The sequence below is a fragment of the Enhydra lutris genome, unplaced genomic scaffold (assembly GCF_002288905.1).
Source record: "Enhydra lutris kenyoni isolate GAN:26980312 unplaced genomic scaffold, ASM228890v2 scaffoldscaffold92, whole genome shotgun sequence".
NCBI classification, from domain to species: domain Eukaryota; kingdom Metazoa; phylum Chordata; class Mammalia; order Carnivora; family Mustelidae; genus Enhydra; species Enhydra lutris.
This window is the reverse complement of record NW_019154176.1, coordinates 2,896,759-2,913,777: the sequence shown is the minus strand read 5'-3', so window position 1 is coordinate 2,913,777 and position 17,019 is coordinate 2,896,759. Positions and strand designations below refer to the sequence as shown.

Sequence of the window (17,019 nt, the reverse complement as noted above, 5' to 3'; positions counted from 1 at the left end):
CTAGGAATTAGGCACTGTTATTAAGCCCATTTGGCAGATGAGGAAATTGAGGTCTAGGAAGGCAGGGTCACCTGTCCAAGAGGTCTGACTGCCGCGTCTGCCTCGGTGACGATGACTATTGTGCTGCTTCAGAGTGTGAGGACAGCTGGGGACAGACAGACTGGTAAAGGAAGCAAGGGAGGCTGAGGGGTGGGGGAGGGGCAAGGGTATGGGAGGAAAAGCCAGTGGGGATGAAAAGCAGGATCAGGTAGGGGCACACCGAACCTGGGGAGCCTGGGGGACATTCCAAGGGGGACACAGGTGGAGGCTAGACCCCGGGCTGGGGCCAGAGACCCCAGTGGTACTCATTGGGAAGGGGCAATAAAGGGCAAGGAATCCAGGTTCCCACCGTATCTCCTGGGGAACCAGCTTGACCATGGAGGGGGTGGTCAGCCACCAGATCAAACAGAAGGAGGTCACCTATGGACCCCACAAACCATCTGCTCCTTGCAAAAAGTTCTTCTTTCCATTCCATATGTTATTTGTTGCACTTACTGCATTGTTGAGCACCTACTGTGTACATGCAGGCCACGGGCTGAGTGTTGAGAAGCCAGCAGTTATGAAGATGGACAGAGTCCCTGGGCCTCGTGGTGTGGCAGGGACAGAGGTAATAAATATACCATATATATATATATATATATATATATATAAAATTGGTGCTCTGGTCAATGTTTGTATTCCCCCCCCTAAAATGCATATATTGAAACCCTAACCCCCAATGTGAGGGTATGAGGAGATGGGGCTTCTGGGAGATGATCAGGTGTTAGATGGGCTCATGAGGGTAGAGAATCCATGATGGGGTTAATGCCAAGAGGAAGAAGACAGGAGATCTCTTTTTCTCTCCCTCTCTCTCTCTCTCTGCCTCCCTCAGTCAGCATACAGCAGAGAAAGGGCATGTGAGGACATAACCAGGAGCAGGGCCCTCACGAAGATCTCAGCCATCCTGGCACCCTGATCTTATGCTTCCGCCCTCCAGGATGATGAGAAAGAAATGTTCATTGTTTCAGCCACCCAGTGCGCAGTATTTACAGAGCAGCCTGAGCTGACTCAATCAGGTTGTGGTAACTGTTCTGGGGTGGGCGGGGGGGGGGGGGCGGCGGAGGGGAAGACAGGGAAGAGGAAAGGAGTCCAAAGGTGGGAGTGGGGTGGATTTTGAGCACTGTCAGCCTGCGGGGATGACATTTGAATAATTTCCTGATGGAGGTCCAGGAGGAGGCAGCCATGCAGCGATCTCGAAGATGGGAGGGCTAGGCAGGCAAGGGGAACTGTCTGAGCAAAGGTCCTGGGGTGGGATTGCACATGTTGGGTTTGAGAAAGGAGGCAGGTGTGGCTGAAGGGAGGCACAGTGAGGAGAGAGCGGAGGGAAAGTCAGGGAAGTGACTGTCTTTTTGCAGCCTCTGTACATCCCACAGCCTCGTCCTTCAGCTGGCTGAGGACAGTGCCCTCAGGGTGGCCACTAGAGGCCACCCTCTCTGCCATTCAGAGGGTCAAAACACTGTCATCCACCTCTGAGGTTTTGCTTGGTTTCCTCTGACTGCCTCAAATGCCATGCTAAGGCGCTTTACACGGATGAGCTCAACTCGTCCTACTAACATTCCTGAGTCACGTGCATTGAAAAAATTTACAGCTCTATTGAATTATAACTGACATACAATAAATCACACATATTTCACGTGTAGGATCTGATGAGTTTCCACATCTTGTAACCCAGCATCACGATCAACGTATCCTGATCTCAAAAAGTTATATTCTAAGCCCCTTTTGTCCCTCCCTCTAGCCTCTCCCCACCCCACCCCCAGACACCCCGAAACTGATCTGCTTCCTGTTCCTAGAGATGAGGCTGCATTTTCTGGAGTTTTAAGGTACAGGGGACCAGAGAGTCTACACTCGTCCTTTTTATCTGGCTTCTTTTCCTCCGCAGAATTATCACGAAGATTCCTGTGTGGTTGTATTTGAGCCCTTTTTGCTCCTGAGGGAACTGAGGCTCAGAGAGGTGTGGCTTGGGGGTGTGAGGAGGAGGAGGTGTCGCGCAGGTCTGGCCCCAGAGCGACGCGGGTCCCGGGGACGCAGGCCGCCGAGGGGCGCCCCGGCGGGTGGGCCGCGGGCAGGTGCACACAGGCTTGGAGCCGCCCCGGGGCCGGCCTTTCCCAGCGCGCCGTCGGGGGCGGGGCCGGGGCGGGGCCGGGGCGGGGCCTCGCGGCTCTGGGGCCTCCGATAAGGGCCTGCAGTGGGGCTCGGGCGCGCCTGGGCGCTGCGATAGGGCGGCGGGGCGTGCTCGCGGGGTGCCGCAGGGAGGCGCCGCGGGGAGGCGCCGCGGCCGAAGGTCCCGGCGCGGCCACCCGGAACCGGGGCCGGCGACCCAGGCTGGGGCCGGGCCAGGCGGGGCGGGGCGTCCGGCCGTGTCGCGCCCGCCTGGCTCCCGGGGCCAGGGCCGCTAAAATGGCGGCGGCGGCGGCGGCGGTGACAGCGTCCCGCGCCGGGCCCGGGGGCCCGGTCGCCGCGTCGGGGGCCGACTAGCGCCTTCCCGGGCGCCGCGGCCCGGCCCCCTGGGCGCTCGCTCGCGGCCCCCACCCGGGCCCTCGGTCCGCCCTCCCCGTGCGCCCATGAACTCCGTGTCGCCGGCCGCCGCGCAGTACCGGAGCGGGAGCCCGGAGGACGCGCGCCGCCCCGAGGGCCGCAGGCCGCGGGGCCCCCGGGTTCCGGACCCCAACGGCCTGAGGCCGTCTGAAGCCAGCGGCCCCGCTCTTGGCTCGCCCGCGGCCGCCCCTGGGGAGCCGGACGAAGTGGACAAGTTTAAGGCAAAGTTCCTGACGGCCTGGAACAACGTCAAGTACGGTGAGGAGGGGGCGGGCCCCGGGCTTGGTTTCTGAGATAGGAGCTGGCCGAGGGTTCCGGCAGGCGGGGGGCTTAGAGGCCGGTGGGAGTCGAGGGGTGGCCGACCCTGGCCCTGCCGGGTATTCTACCATTTACTCTCCTCCTGTGAGTCACCTGTGGGTCCCCCGCCCTGCCCCGGGCAGACCTGCAGCAGGTCCAAAAGGGAATATGTTTTCAAGTCTATGCCATTCCCGTGTGACCCTGGGCAAGGTTTTTTCCTCTACTGTGCCTTCATTTTTCCCCTCTGTAAAACGGATACAAGAAGCGAACTGCTTTATTCATCCTGAATTGATGGCAAACACTTATGTGGTGGTTACTAGGGTCCCTGCCTCCATCGGAGGGGAATATGGCATGGCTTGCCCTGTGCCAGCCCTGAGCTGGGACCTGGGAGACCATGAGGTGGGGTAAGGGAGGAGGGGTGGAAGGAAGCATGACTGCTGTCATAACTGTCACGTTACATGTCTGTCAAGCCAGTGCTTCATCTGGCTGGGTGCTGCCCCACGTCTCCCCAGGTTGGGCTGTCAAAAGCCGGACCAGCTTTAGCAAGATCTCCAGTGTCCACCTCTGCGGCCGCCGCTACCGCTTCGAGGGCGAGGGTGAGCTGGGGACCCCAGGCCAGGCTCGAGGGAGACCTGGTGCTCCAGGTGGCCGCTGACAAGCCTGAGTCTTGTAGGTGACATCCAGCGTTTCCAGCGGGACTTCGTGTCGCGCCTGTGGCTCACCTACCGCCGGGACTTCCCGCCCCTCGCTGGAGGCTGCCTGACCTCGGACTGCGGCTGGGGTTGCATGCTGCGCAGTGGGCAGATGATGTTGGCCCAGGGCCTGCTGCTGCATTTCCTGCCCAGAGGTGAGCGCCGGAAGGGAGGGCACCCGGCAGTGTCGGGCCAGGCACACAGGGCAGCAGGGTCAGAACTGTTTGTAGACTAAGCTTAAACGTTTGTGAGATGGTGTGCTGAGTAGGTTTCTGGGGTTAGCGAGAGTTGATACAGTAAGGTTCTGGATTGTGAAAATTGCTGGTAAAGCTATGGCGGCAGGAGCATTAGAATTGCACAGAAAGCATGAGTAAATGGGAACGGTGCCCGCCCCCCACGCCCACCCCACCAGCACCCTTTGATTCTGTACTCCATCCCCACCAGACTGGACCTGGGCTGAGGGCTCAGGCCCGGGACCCTCTGAGCCATCAGGGCTGGCCTCTCCCAACCGTTACCGTGGGCCTGCACGCTGGGTGCCCCCGCGCTGGGCCCAGGGCACCCCTGAGCTGGAGCAGGAGCGGCGGCACCGGCAGATCGTGTCCTGGTTCGCCGACCACCCCCGGGCCCCCTTTGGCCTGCACCGGCTGGTGGAGCTTGGGCAGAGCTCAGGCAAGAAGGCAGGGGACTGGTATGGGCCGTCTCTGGTGGCACACATACTCAGGTGAGGGCCGTTGCAGGGGACACGGGAGCCACTGGGTTCCCACAGGCACTCAGGCCTTCCCTGTCCCCCGCCAGGAAGGCTGTGGAGAGCTGCTCGGAGGTCACCCGCCTGGTGGTGTATGTTTCTCAGGACTGCACAGGTAAGAGACTGGAAACCAAGGTCCCAGAGTTGTCACCCTGAGCCGGTCACTACCTACCTTCCTGGGGCAGAGGAAGCCTGGGAAAGGATTTGAGACCCACACAGGGGAAGTAGGAGGTGCTCAGGATCCCCCACGGCCTCTGGAACCAGGATAGGAAACGTTAGGGGCTTCTCGGCAAGTGGAGAAGAGAAGATATAAGGGCTTCCCTCTCTCGGGTCCAATTTACTCTTACTCTGTAAATAATTTTAACACGTACAAAAGTCTGCTCTCTGCCGCAAGGGATTGTAGTGAGGATTGAGTCAATAATACAAGTTAAACTCTTAGAGCAGGGCTTGTCACACAGTGAGTGTTAGCTAAATATTATTATTATTATTGTTCCCCACTCTCCTCCAAATCTGTTTTTTGGGTTTTTTTTTTTTTAAGATTTTATTTGTTGGGGCGCCTGGGTGGCTCAATGGGTTAAGCCTCTGCCTTCAGCCCAGGTCATGATCTCAGGGTCCTGGAATCGAGCCCCGCATCGGGCTTTCTGCTAAGAGGGAGTCTGCTTCCCCCTCTCTCTCTGCCTACTTGTGATCTTTCTCTGTCAAATAAGTAAAATCTTAAAAAAAAATTTTTTTTTGTTTATTTGATAGAGAAAGAGAGAGAGTACAAGCAGGGGGAGTGGCAGGCAGAGGGAAAGGCTGAAGCAGACTTCCTGCTGAGCAGGGAGCCCAACTTGGGACTCAATCCCAGGACTCTTGGGATCATGACCTGAGCCAAAGGCAGAGGCTTAATCGACTGAGCCACCCAGGCGCCCCTCCTCCAAATCAGTTTAGATAGGGTCTTCATTAATAGGAACCTTAATGGAGTTAGAGAATCTACAAAACCTATAAATTTTTATATAAAATTATAGACATTTAGACATGTAGACAATATTTGATTTTCACAGATGACCAGTATCTTAGTCTCTTTGGGCTGCTGTACCAAAAATGCCACAGACAGGATAGCCTATAAATAATAGGAACTTATTTCTCATTGTTCTGGGGGCTGGGAAGTCCCCGATCAAGGCACCAGCAGATTCGGTGTCTGGTGGGGACCCACTTCCTAGTTCATTTTGCCACCTTCTCACATGATGGAAGGGGCAGGTGAGCTCTCTGGGGTCCTTTTTATACAGGCACTAATTCCACTCATGAGGATTCTATCTTCATGACCCAGTCCCCCCACAAAGGCCCCACCTCTTAATACCATCACTTTGGGGATTTAAATTTCAGCATCTGAGTGTTGGGGGGACTCAAGCATTCAGGCCATAGCAGCTCTGTTTCCAGAAGGGGTTGAATCCGCTTTTCTGGAGGCCAGGAGGGGGCTTACTTAGCAGTGAGGGAAGAGGTACCCAGAGCTCCCATTTCCATATTGGCAAAGTCACGCGCTGAGTAAGTAAATACTAACCAGGCCCTGGAACTGGGGAGGTGCTCTGGGCTGCGGGGAAGGCTCTCTGCCTCCCCCTGGTCTTATGTTCTTCATCAAAATCGTAGGGCCTCAGTTGTCCTCTCTGTAAAATGGAGATGTCTGCACCTGCCCCGAGGCCCTGGAATCCTCGAGGGGAGAGTTTGGGTGGGTGGGGCACCCGAAAGACCTCCTTCTCCGCTGATGACAGGAGTGGCACCCTACGAGGTGGCACAGGCATGTGGAGGGCCACTCTCCAAGGCCTGAAGGGTGGATAGGAACGTGACCTGCTGCATCGTCTTCCCAGTGTACAAGGCAGATGTGGCACGCCTGGTGGCCAGGCCGGACCCCACAGCTGAATGGAAGTCCGTGGTCATCTTGGTGCCGGTGCGGCTGGGTGGCGAGACTCTCAACCCCGTGTACGTGCCCTGTGTGAAGGTAGGTGCTGTCAAGTTCCACTAAGCCTCCCCTGGGAACTGCGCCAGCTTCTGTAGCTTGGGTGAGGTGTTTCTGCTGCCTTCATCTGTCCCATCTGTTTGTTCAGTAGTCAGGGAGCACCTAGTAGGTGCCAAACACCGTCCCAGCAGCTGGGTTTCAGAGGGGAAGAGGCAAACATTCGTGCCCTCTGGGATTAGACATTCTACTGGAGGATGGATAGACAGTGGGGGTCTAAAACCAAACTGACAGCTGTGGCATTATGCCTTAGATAATAGAGGAATGAAAACTAACACTGGGAGGGGCAGAAGGGGGTGGCTGCAGCCTAGGAAAGCCCCTCTCCAGCTAAGGCAGATGAGGAGCCAGGGCGCTCCAGGCAAAAGGAATGGCAAAGCTGGAAAAACCCTGGGTTGTTTTTACTCAGAATAAAGGCCAAAGTTCTCCGTACAGCCTGCAAGGCTTTGTACCATGCCCCTGCCCATGCCTTGACCTCATCTGCCCCCACTCTCCTTCCCACTTCTCTCTGCCCCACCACAGGAACCTCCTCACCTTTCTCAGAATACACTGGCCTCAGGGCCATTGCACTCACTGTTCCAGCTGCTTGGAGTGCTCTTTCCCCAGATGCACTCCTAACTCCCTCTTACCTCCTTCAGATCTTTGCTGCAATGTCACCTCAGTGAGGCCTTTCTGACTCCCCTACTTAAAATTGCAAAGCCCTTTTCCCTTCTTTATTCTTCCAGTGTTATTGCCTACGGACATGTGGCAAAACTTGTCTTATTCCTTGTTCATCTCCTACACTGGAGTATCAGCTCAAGAGGGGGCTGGGTTTGCACACATTGAGGGTTTGCCAAGTGCTTCTCTAGGGCCTGACAGCACCTGCCCAGAGTGTACTCCTATGCCCACTTTTCTCCCTGCAGGAGCTCCTGCGTTCCGAGCTGTGCCTGGGCATCATGGGGGGCAAGCCACGGCATTCACTGTACTTCATCGGCTACCAGGGTAAGCCCACCCCATTCCAACCCCCCCACCTCCCCCTTTCTCAGCTCCCCTCATGCCTCCACCCCTGCAGACGACTTCCTGCTCTACCTGGACCCCCACTACTGCCAGCCCACCGTGGATGTCACTCAGGCTGACTTCCCCCCTGGAGGTAAGCCAGGTGGGATCCCCAGGATGGGGCTGGGGAAGGTGGAGGGGGGCTGGGGCCCTGAGCTTCCCTCATTTGTATGCCCCAGTCCTTCCACTGCACCTCACCCCGAAAGATGGCCTTCGCCAAGATGGACCCGAGCTGTACAGTGGGGTTCTATGCTGGAGACCAGAAGGAGTTTGAGACACTCTGCTCAGAGCTAACCAGGGTGAGCCAGGAGTGGTGGAGGGCAGAGGGCAAGGGGCAGTGATGGGGAGAAGAGGAACAGAGAGACCTTGAGTCCCACAGACCTGGGGAATCAAGATTGTTATCCTACCCACAAGCTACAAAAGACCAGATAGGACTGATTGGACCAAAACAAGGGCAGGAGATGAAAAGTTGGGGACATTATTGCTTGAAGGACAGCTGCATCCATGAGCTCAAGCAGTAGAAACTGTCCCATCAGGGCTTTACCCTTAGAGTGGCAAGGGGCACCCACCCCCTATTCAGTGGAAAGGGAGCCCTACTTTCCCAGAGTTGCAGCAAAAACCCTAGGGCTGCTGCTCATTGGCCACTCTGGATCACGTGCCTATTGTGGTGGGGAACAGGAGGCACTGATTGGCTGGCCTGGGTCACTGCCCTGGAGGGATGAGAGTTGAGCTCAGGAAGCACCTGGTAAATGCACCCATTAGGATAATTACACCTATAGAACAAATATGGTTTAGGGCTAAACCATGCTCTCCCTCCTCCCGCCAGGTCCTCAGCTCCTCCTCAGCCACTGAGCGCTACCCCATGTTCACCCTGGCTGAGGGCCATGCTCAGGACCACAGCCTGGACGACCTCTGCTCCCAGCTCTCCCAGCCAACACTGCGGCTCCCTCGCACAGGGAGGCTCCTCAAGGCCAAACGCCCGAGCTCGGAGGACTTCGTGTTTTTATAACGGGTGGGGTTGGGGGAGATGAGCACTATTTATTTTTTTATTTATGTCATGCTGGGTGTGGGAGCTTGAAACCTGGAGGTGATGGGTCTTCCCCTTCTCACCCCCTTGACAAGTGCAGCTGAGACCAGTCCAGGAAACCTCAGAACTGGGGGCCCCCTAGGCAGGGGCAGTCCGCCTGCCTCTGGCCAGCTGGGCCCTCCGCCCAGGGCAGGGAGGGAGGGCTCCCAGACACCCACTCAGGGCCTGACTCTAGTACTGTAGTTTGCACTGGACCACCCGTGCCCCTCACTGGTCCCAAAGCCCCTACCCTGCTGAGGTCTAGGGGCGGTGGGGGGAACTGTGGCCACTGGGGGCTAATAAAGCCGTTTAACTTGACTGTGGCTGTGGCTGGCCCAGCATTTGAGGGACAGGGTCCAAGGTGTGTGTCAAGGGGAGACGGCGGGGGAAGCTTGTTAGTTAGGCCCCGGCTTCCAGATCTGTGAGACAGCAAGACTTCTCTGCCCACGGGCGGACACATGGTCCACACAGTCCGTGAGGGAGACGCATCCAGGAGCTGACTGGAAGGGAGGGACCCCAGAGCCTCTGGCTGCTTCCTAGAGCTCAAGGGCCGCTCTTGGGACCCTGGGGCTTCCTCCGTTGCCGGCCCAGCTGGCGGAAGTGCAGCCGTTTGGCGTTGAGCCCAAAGGCCTGCAGTCTCTGGCGGCTGAACTCCCGCCCACCGAGTGTCACGGTGGGGCCCAGGAGACGTGCCTTCTTGCCCCTCCTCCGCCTCTGGGGCACTGGCTTCTGTGTGTGTGACACGGGGCCTGCTTCTTCCTGTGCTGGGGGGCTCCCGGGCTGGGCCTGCTTCCTGCTAGCCCCATCAGGTGCCAGCAGCTGTCCCTGCGGGCCATCTTTGTCTCTCTGTGGCTTTCCTGTGGCTTCCGAAAGTGTCTCCATCCTGAGGAGAAAAGTGGGGGCTCAGCCCAAGTTGGTCACGATTAGGCCAATTCCTGAGTACACCTCCCCCATTTTACAGATGAGGAAAGGAGAGGCTCACAGAGGCAAGGCGCCAAATCAGGGGCCTGTCTGGGGTTCAAACCCAAGTCTGACACCAAAACTGGGCCTTTTCTCTTGAACTCCAAGACTCGATGGTACTGCTGATCACTGTGGCATTTTGAGCCTGGACCTATACTAAGCTGTTCATGGAAAGCACCTTTAAATCAGCTCTGGGAGGTTCTATCAGCCCTGCTTTATAGATCAGGAAATAATGGGCACAATAATAATAACTACTAATACCCTTACGGTATTTCCTATGTTCTACGCACTTTACATGAATGAATTCACTTAATCCTCAAAAACCCAACAAGAAACGAGCCATCTTTACTCCCTACCTGCATTTTTAAAATAAGGAAACAGGCCCAGAAAGGGCAAAGGTCTTGCCCAAGGCCACACAGCTGTGGCTGGCCAGAATCTGAACCCAGGGATGGAGAAAGGAAGCCCCATTCCCGGGGCCACACAACAGATGGCTGACAGAGCGCGCGGCAAGCCCAGGCCTGGCAGGCAGGGGATACTCACTCCTCTGGGCAAAGTGACTTGAAGATCTGCCTCTTTTTCCATAAGTTCTGGGCCTTCTGGCTGTACGCCCGCTTGTCCTGCAGCTCCTCCTGCTCTGACCTGCGGCGTCCAGCAGACACGCCTGTCGTGGGGAGCTCTGGGAGGTGCCCCCACCTGCTAGGCCCTCCCCCTGGCCGACCTGGCCCGGCCCTGTCACCTGTACATGCAGGTTTTCTTCAGGGAGCACCACCGGTTCAGCTCCTTGTCATCGGCAGCGAGGATCTGCACAGGAAGGGAGGGTGGGGGCCCACGTGTGAGCCCCGGGTCGGGGGTGGGGGGGCCCAGCTCACTCGCTCTCAGCTTTGGCCGCCTCACTAGTCAAAGGCGGGTCATGCTACTCCCACTCAGCAGGGACCATAGCAGGAGAGGACTGATTGCTGTGGGGGCCACTGGAAGGTTTTGGCAGTGGGGATCAAATGGGGAAACTGAGGCTCGACCAGGAGATCATTGCCCAAGTCACGTGATCGCGAAGTGGCTGATTTCAGATTCCAGTTTGGGTCCGGGGTGCCTGCACCTCACTGGGGCACCACGGTCCCAGTAACCTCAGGACAGGCAGGCGCTCCGCACCGATGGCCGTGTGTGCCAATGACAGGTGAGGCCTCACCCACAGAAACTACCGATGATGCCGGGAAGACTGAGCAAGCGCAGCAGGCCCGAGCTGCATAAACGTGGGCTTGGCTGGCCGTGACAGGTGAGGCCCCCGCAGCCCCCACGGCTAAGGGGCCATCGGCGCTGCAAGAGCCACACACACACACCTTGGCTCCATAGCCAGGGTTGGGGGGGCTATTAGCCCATTTTACAGTCAGGGAAACGGAGGCACAGCATTCTAGGTCATAATTGGTGAGTGGCCACAGCCAGATTTGAACCCGGGCATCTGTTTCCAGAGCCCACCCAGTCCTAACGGCCACCCAACCGCTGATATTTGGTAACAGATTTAAAAATAGTATTTATAGCGTGTCCTGTGGGCCTCAGAGGCCGGCCATTGGGTTCCACAGAAGGAACGGGGGTCGCAGTATCTGCTGGCTGCACACGCCCCCTTGCCCGCAAGGCGCACCCCCACCCCCCCAGGAGCACCACTGTGGGGTCCCACCTCCTCAGTGCTCAGCCCAAAGTCGCAGGGAACCACGGTGCGGTACTTAAAGCGACAGGGCAGGTCGTCAATGATGTCCTCGTAGTCCAGCCGGTAATACTCGTCCAGGTACTCCTCGAACGTCTTGTTGCCTGCGCAGGGAGGGAGCCAGGCTGCTGGGGTGTGCCGGGCCCGCCGAGCCCCTGCCCGCCCCCGCCCCCACCCGGGTCTCACCAGGCTCAAACACTGGCTTCTCCTGCCCCACGGCTGCAGCAAAGGGGGACTTCCGCTTCTTCTTGCCCGTCTGGGGGGCCTCGCGCAGCTTCTTCCGCGGCTGGCTGGGGTCGTAGTCAGCGTCCATCTGCCGAGATGCAAAGGTCAAGCCAGCCCTCACTCGGGGGGGGGGGGGGGGCTCATCCCTCGGGGTCCCCCGCTCCGCCCATGGCACCTACATTGAAGTCAGGGTCCTCGCAGTGCAGCTCCTGGTCCCAACCTCCAGCCTGCTCAGTCCCAGCCCATGTGTCCCAGTTCCAGTCATCTGGTCCCAGAGGACACAGAGGTAGGGGGTCAGGGCGGAACTCTGGACTTCAGACACAGCAGCTCCCCCAGGCTGGTGCCCCCGGTGACCTCACCTTCAAGCCCTTCCTCCTCCTCAAACTGCGGCTTCTCCTGCTCCACAGTGCCATAGTACTCGTCCCCAAAACATCTCTGCAGGATCAGGGCCAGGAGGCTCAGTAAGGCCCACTCCCCCAGACCGCCTCACTCTCACACCTTACATGGCTCCCAGCATCCCCCAGACCTCGCTGCTGACGTGAGAGGAGCCCGGTTGTCCAGGCCCCTCTGTGCCCCAGTACCCTCCCCTGCTGCTCCACAGAGCCATGGTTCTTCCCCTCCCACAGGCCTTTGCCCCCAAAATACCCCCTGCCTGGTGCACCCCTCCCTCCTTGGCTGCCAAGCTGCGGCTCAGGCCTCAGCTGCCCGCCTTGACCCGCTCATCACCACGCCCGACAGTCGACTGGGGACTCCTCTCAGACCTCACCTCCCCCTGAAAGTCCCCGTCACCACTCTGATCGCTGGGGGTTGTAACTGTACAGTTAAGGGCCTGCCATCAGACCCAGAGCTCTGGGAGGGCAGGGGCCGCTCTGTGACCTGGTGCTCGGTGACCACGAGGCTGACTGTGTCATTTATTAAGCACCTACTGTATGCCCAATGCTGGGCTGCAACTCACTGCATTCTCACAAGCACCCCAAGAGACAAAAATGACCTCCATTTCACTGAGAAACTAAAGCCTATGCAGCCTTGGTCTCCTCCCCTCACCTCCAGGCTTGGTCAGGCGTCTCTTTGGGGCTCCCAGTGTCCCCACTGCTCTCCCCATACAGCCCTATCGCCTGTTTCCATGGCCTGATGCTATGTCCCTTCAAACCCTACAAGTTTCAAGGAAACACAACTACTCCCTGTCCCTTGAGCATTATCAATTTTTACGCATGTTTCTCCCAAGCTATCCTGAGGTAGACAGTATGGCTGAACCCACTTTACAGACAAGGACACACACACAGAGACATCAAGCCACTTCTCTGAGGCCACACAGCCTGGAAACACCCACGGACTGCACCGCCTGGTCTCAGGCAGCACTGCACGCACGGCTGGGTGGGGTCCAGGGGTCGCACCTGCATGAGCTGGTCATGGCGGGTGGGGTCAAAGTCGTCCTCAAGGTCCCGCTCCTCAAACCCCAGGGTTTCGTTGCCTGTGACCTGCCGCAGCCTCTCTAGCTTGGCTAGAATCTCTTTCCTTTTCAGGTTCTTCAGCTGCTTGAGTTCTTCCTGCTTCTTCGTTTTCTCCTGCAGGTGGCAGGCCAGGGGGAGAGTGGGAGCAAGGGCTCCCCCTGCACAGTGGGCCACCCTCCCCTGCCTGGCACCCCCACACTCACCCTCCTCTTCCGCTCCCGCGTCTCCTCTCTCTTCTCCTTCCTGCGCTCATCCTTGCGGCGCACGGAGGACGCAATGCTTCGAGGGTAGGTCTTGACCTACGGGCAACAGGGGAGCCCAGAAGGGCCACAGGGATGATTCTGGGCTCTCCCGGCCTGGGCCCCCAAAGCCCGGGTCCTCCCCAGCCCCAGCCCTAGTCCCACACCAAGGCCGAGTCCGGCTCCTCAAAGCGGAAGTTGTACTTGTGCTCGAAGTCCTCCTGCTTCTTCAGAAACAGCTCCCCCTCGTCTGAGGAATCGTCCACGGCTAACTGGACGGGGAGGCTGAAGCCCCTGAGGGACAAAAATGAGGCGGGGCTGGGGGGACAGCCGAGCCCCCATACCCCTGTGTACTCCCATATTAACGCATGGAATCTGCACAAGAGCCCTACTTTTGGGGCACCCCCATTTTACAGATAGGGAAACTGAGGCGCAGAGTCCAGGGACAGGGCCACGTAGCCCCAGAGCCCACATGCCGCAGCTCTTCCTCACAGGACAGTAACTCTGCCACCATCTGTGTGAAGAAGTAAACACCTGGTGCCCTTTACCTTCGGGCTAGCAGAGCTCCAGGCTCCTGAGGGACATGGCTGCTCACCCTTCCTCCTCTTCTGCCTCCTCTTCCTCTTCCTCGTCTTCCTCCTCCTCGTAGCGTTTGTTGAGGATATAATCCCGCAGGAACCGCTCTCCTTCATCCAGCTCTGGGTTGCTCCAGTATTCCTTGAGGTGGGTCTGGGGGAGAGGGGGGAGGGGACAGGACCCAGGTCAAGGACTTGTGGGCAGGGAAGGAGGGTGGGCTCGGCTCCACATGCACTTAAGTAACTAAAACTTCACAGCCTGTCTGTAAAGAAGGGGGGACAATCGCCATCTTACAGAAGTAGAAACTGGCACCCAGAGTGGGGCACACCTCAGTCTGGACATGATGGACTCTTGGCGACTGCCTCAAGGACTGGTTTCCAGAAAAAGCCTGGGGACCGACCAGACAGGAGAACTCACCAGTTCCTTCAGGGTGTCAGGGTTGTCAATCTCCTTCTGCCCCTTCAGCCACTCCACATAGTCTGCATCCTCCTGGGCCTGAGGGGATGCCAGCTCTGAGGGCCTGGGGACCCCTGCCCGCCGCCAAACCCCAGCCAGCCAGGCCTAGCTCCCACCTTCTCCTCTTTGGTTTGAGCACGTTTCTGTAGCAACCCGGAGCCACCTTCCCCGGCACTGTCCTCATCATCGCTGTCCTCCACGAATGCCCGGAAGCTGCCCATGTGAGAGAAAACGCCTCAGGAGACACAGCCCTGCCCACAGTCCCGAGATGAACCCTGTTTACTAAGTCCTGGGCTCCCCTCAACAAGCTCAGAGCAGCACTGTGACACAGAGGGTATCGTCAACCCCATTTAAGAGACGGGGAAACTGAGGCACAGAAAGACTAAGTGACGTGCCCAAGGGCACACAGCCATGAAGTAACAGGGCTGGATTTGAACCCAGGCTGGGCCTGTCCAATCCCAGAGCCTCAAGTCCGATCCATCTGGCCATTGAGCAGGCCCAGGCTCACCTTTCCTTGAGCTGTTTCTGTTCCTCTACGTAACTCTGCGACGAGATCTGCTGCAGAAAGAGCAACAGTGGGCCTCAGGCCCAGCCCCAGGCCCCTCAGCCCCCTGTCGGGCCCTCCACCCCACCTACCGGGAATCTCTGGTCAGAGCTCTCTGCGTCTGAATTTTCCTCGTCGACATATTTGCTGGGCAAGGACAAATAGGGGCTTCAGAGCAGACTCCCCACGGCCCGTCGGTCCCCCTGGGGTGGGGAGCTCTTACGAGCAGCCATGGGGGGCAGGGCAGTGCAGGTGGATCACGGACCCTCCCATTCTCTGGGAGCCCCTCAATCCTGGTTAGTCACCACCAGCTTCTTCCCACCTCTTCTAAGACCCCCACGCGTCAGCCTGCCCTGGGAAGGCTCGGGGGAGGGACAGGACGGGAAGTCAGGATCTCTCCTCACCCTTCTTTCTCCAAGATAACCTTCCTTTCGTAGTCCTTCAGGTACATAGGACGCATCTTCTTTTGCTTCTTTTCAGCTTCCTCAGCATCCTCGCTCTCTGAGGACGATACCGCTGGGTTGCCAGAAGACACCTGCCATCACCCACAACCCCCTTCCTTCCCCAGGCGGAGAATTCCCACAGGGTGGAGCTTGGGTCCGACCATGATTTCAAATGTCACACTTAAAACTACTCGGTAGTAGCTGGCTGTGCTCACTCAGTAACTTGTGCTTTGACCAGGGCTGAGCACACAGTCATTATTAACGAATAATAGTGTAAAACACTCCGCTAAGCACTTACAGCATAAAATGTAGAACATACATAGTTTGATGGTTCGTTAAATAGTCACACAAACCGGTAAGGCAACGAGGAACCTCTGGGCCCTAGGGAGGAGGAGCCCCAGACCTGTTTTCTGATAGAAGGTGGCATCCTTCTGATAAATGCGGGGGTCCTTCTTCTTCAACAAGGAGAGAGTTGTGTAAAAGTCACGCTCTTGCTGGGGGTCAAATTCCTAAGGCATGAGAAGGATCGGAGATAGACTTCAGAAGGGAGACAGTTGAGGGCCCTTGTGGAGGCTGGGGGCACTAAGTAACAAGGGCAGGTGGGTTGAGAGGGTGTGGAAATTAGGGTGGAGCCAGGAGTAAGAAGTGATCCAGCTGGACAGAGGCAGGTTGGGGGCTGGAGAGTAAGGGGGCAATGGGAAGATGTGAAACAGGTGGCAGAGGAAGAGGGGCCCTCAATGAGGGCGGACTGGGACAGGCCACACGAAGGTACAGGATCTGAGCTAGAGTAATGGGTAAGGGGAGGATACTTTCTGGGGACAAAGGATTGAGGTGGGGGCAGGTGAGCAGAGAGGACATAGGTGGGACAGCAAGCAGGGGCTGGGCGGCACAGTGAGGCCCCCAAAAGACCAGGCCTGATGTGAGAAGCTGAGTATCCCATGTGGCAGAAGGATGCCTCACTTCAGGGGCTGAGTCGGACCCTGACAAATGGTTAAACTCTTGGGAATGAAAGAGGGGACACAGAGGTCGCACCTCTCACATCGGGATGGGTAGGTGGATGGTGGCTGGAGAGGGGAGGTAGGAGGGCATGCGGCCACCCCCTGGGGATGGAGAGAGTGCTGTGTGTCCTTCATGGGATTAGGAAGAAGAGGATGGAAACTCCCGTAGGGTGAAATGGGGTTGGGGGTTAGCCGCCCTCTGTGTATCAGGGAAGCGGTGGGGGGGGGGGACTTGGATGCTTCCCGAATGTACGGCACCGGGGTGAGAAAGCTCACCACGCGCTCGTCGCTAGAGTCAGACTCGGAGCTGGAGTCGCCGCCGCTGTCCCGGTCCCCGTAGCGATCTTTAACTGCGGGGCACAGATGGGAACCCCCCAGATCAGCGTGGACCAGATGAGCCCCCACTTCCCGACGACCCGGCACGCGCCGCCGCCCCGCGCGCATGCGCCCCGCACTCACGCCGCTGCAGCTCCTCGCGCTCCCGGTAGCGGCCGTACCGCGCGGCAAACGCCGCGTTGACCCGCAGAGGCGACGACCCTCGCGATTCCGGCATGGCGGCTCTGCGGCCCACTGCGCATGCGTGCAGCGAGTGTTTTTTTTTTTTTTTTTTTTCCCCCCCCCCCCCCCCCCCCGGAAGGCGGGGCTACTCCCGGCCCCTACTAGCCTGAGAGGAGGCGGAGCCTCGCGGGCCGCGCCTAATCCTGTCCCCAAGCTTTCCGGGATCCCTTACGCGGTGCGACCACAATCCCCGCCCGTGGGTCACGCCTCTTCGAGTCAGACTCCGGCCACCGCCCACTCCCCCCCCCCCCCCCCCCCCCGGGGCTCCCCGCCCCCCGCTGACATCTGGGGGCCCTTTCTCCACTCGCGGTTTCCTGCCTCCCTTCCGTTCCGACAGTGTAAACCGCTGCCCCACCCAGCTCACTCACCTCTCGCACCCTGGGAATTACCACTCTCACCCCTCCCCCAAAGCATCCGCGACCTGCGACCCTTCTT

At 58.3% G+C, this 17,019-nt stretch overlaps 2 protein-coding genes across 5 annotated transcripts; one reads left to right on the top strand and one right to left on the bottom strand.

The window, feature by feature from the left end:
- Positions 1-2,427: 2,427 nt before the first annotated feature.
- LOC111162477 (autophagy related 4D cysteine peptidase) lies at positions 2,428-8,756 on the top strand. 2 transcript variants are annotated; one of them, XM_022526925.1, is made up of 10 exons: positions 2,428-2,874; positions 3,426-3,509; positions 3,587-3,760; positions 4,050-4,326; positions 4,401-4,465; positions 6,195-6,325; positions 7,240-7,318; positions 7,389-7,463; positions 7,550-7,671; positions 8,199-8,756. In XM_022526925.1, exons 1-10 carry the CDS (start codon positions 2,643-2,645, stop codon positions 8,379-8,381), a joined length of 1,422 nt encoding a protein of 473 aa, XP_022382633.1. In that variant the 5' UTR covers positions 2,428-2,642; the 3' UTR covers positions 8,382-8,756. The 2 variants fall into 2 exon arrangements, with proteins under 2 accessions (XP_022382633.1, XP_022382634.1); XM_022526926.1 differs by having other exon boundaries at positions 2,431-2,874; positions 7,389-7,466; positions 7,552-7,671.
- Positions 8,757-8,824: 68 nt separating this feature from the next.
- On the bottom strand, positions 8,825-16,591 carry LOC111162476 (KRI1 homolog). 3 transcript variants are annotated; one of them, XM_022526924.1, is made up of 19 exons: positions 16,486-16,591; positions 16,303-16,376; positions 15,432-15,537; positions 14,990-15,101; positions 14,678-14,732; positions 14,550-14,599; positions 14,158-14,254; positions 14,003-14,080; positions 13,605-13,738; positions 13,177-13,303; positions 12,974-13,069; positions 12,714-12,884; positions 11,679-11,754; positions 11,499-11,584; positions 11,281-11,407; positions 11,068-11,198; positions 10,135-10,199; positions 9,939-10,037; positions 8,825-9,321 (listed from the first exon to the last, which is right to left on the bottom strand). In XM_022526924.1, exons 1-19 carry the CDS (start codon positions 16,577-16,579, stop codon positions 8,982-8,984), a joined length of 2,118 nt encoding a protein of 705 aa, XP_022382632.1. In that variant the 5' UTR covers positions 16,580-16,591; the 3' UTR covers positions 8,825-8,981. The 3 variants fall into 3 exon arrangements, with proteins under 3 accessions (XP_022382632.1, XP_022382630.1, XP_022382631.1); XM_022526922.1 differs by having other exon boundaries at positions 14,550-14,596; positions 16,486-16,588; XM_022526923.1 differs by having other exon boundaries at positions 14,990-15,086; positions 16,486-16,588.
- Between the last annotated feature and the right edge of the window lie 428 nt (positions 16,592-17,019).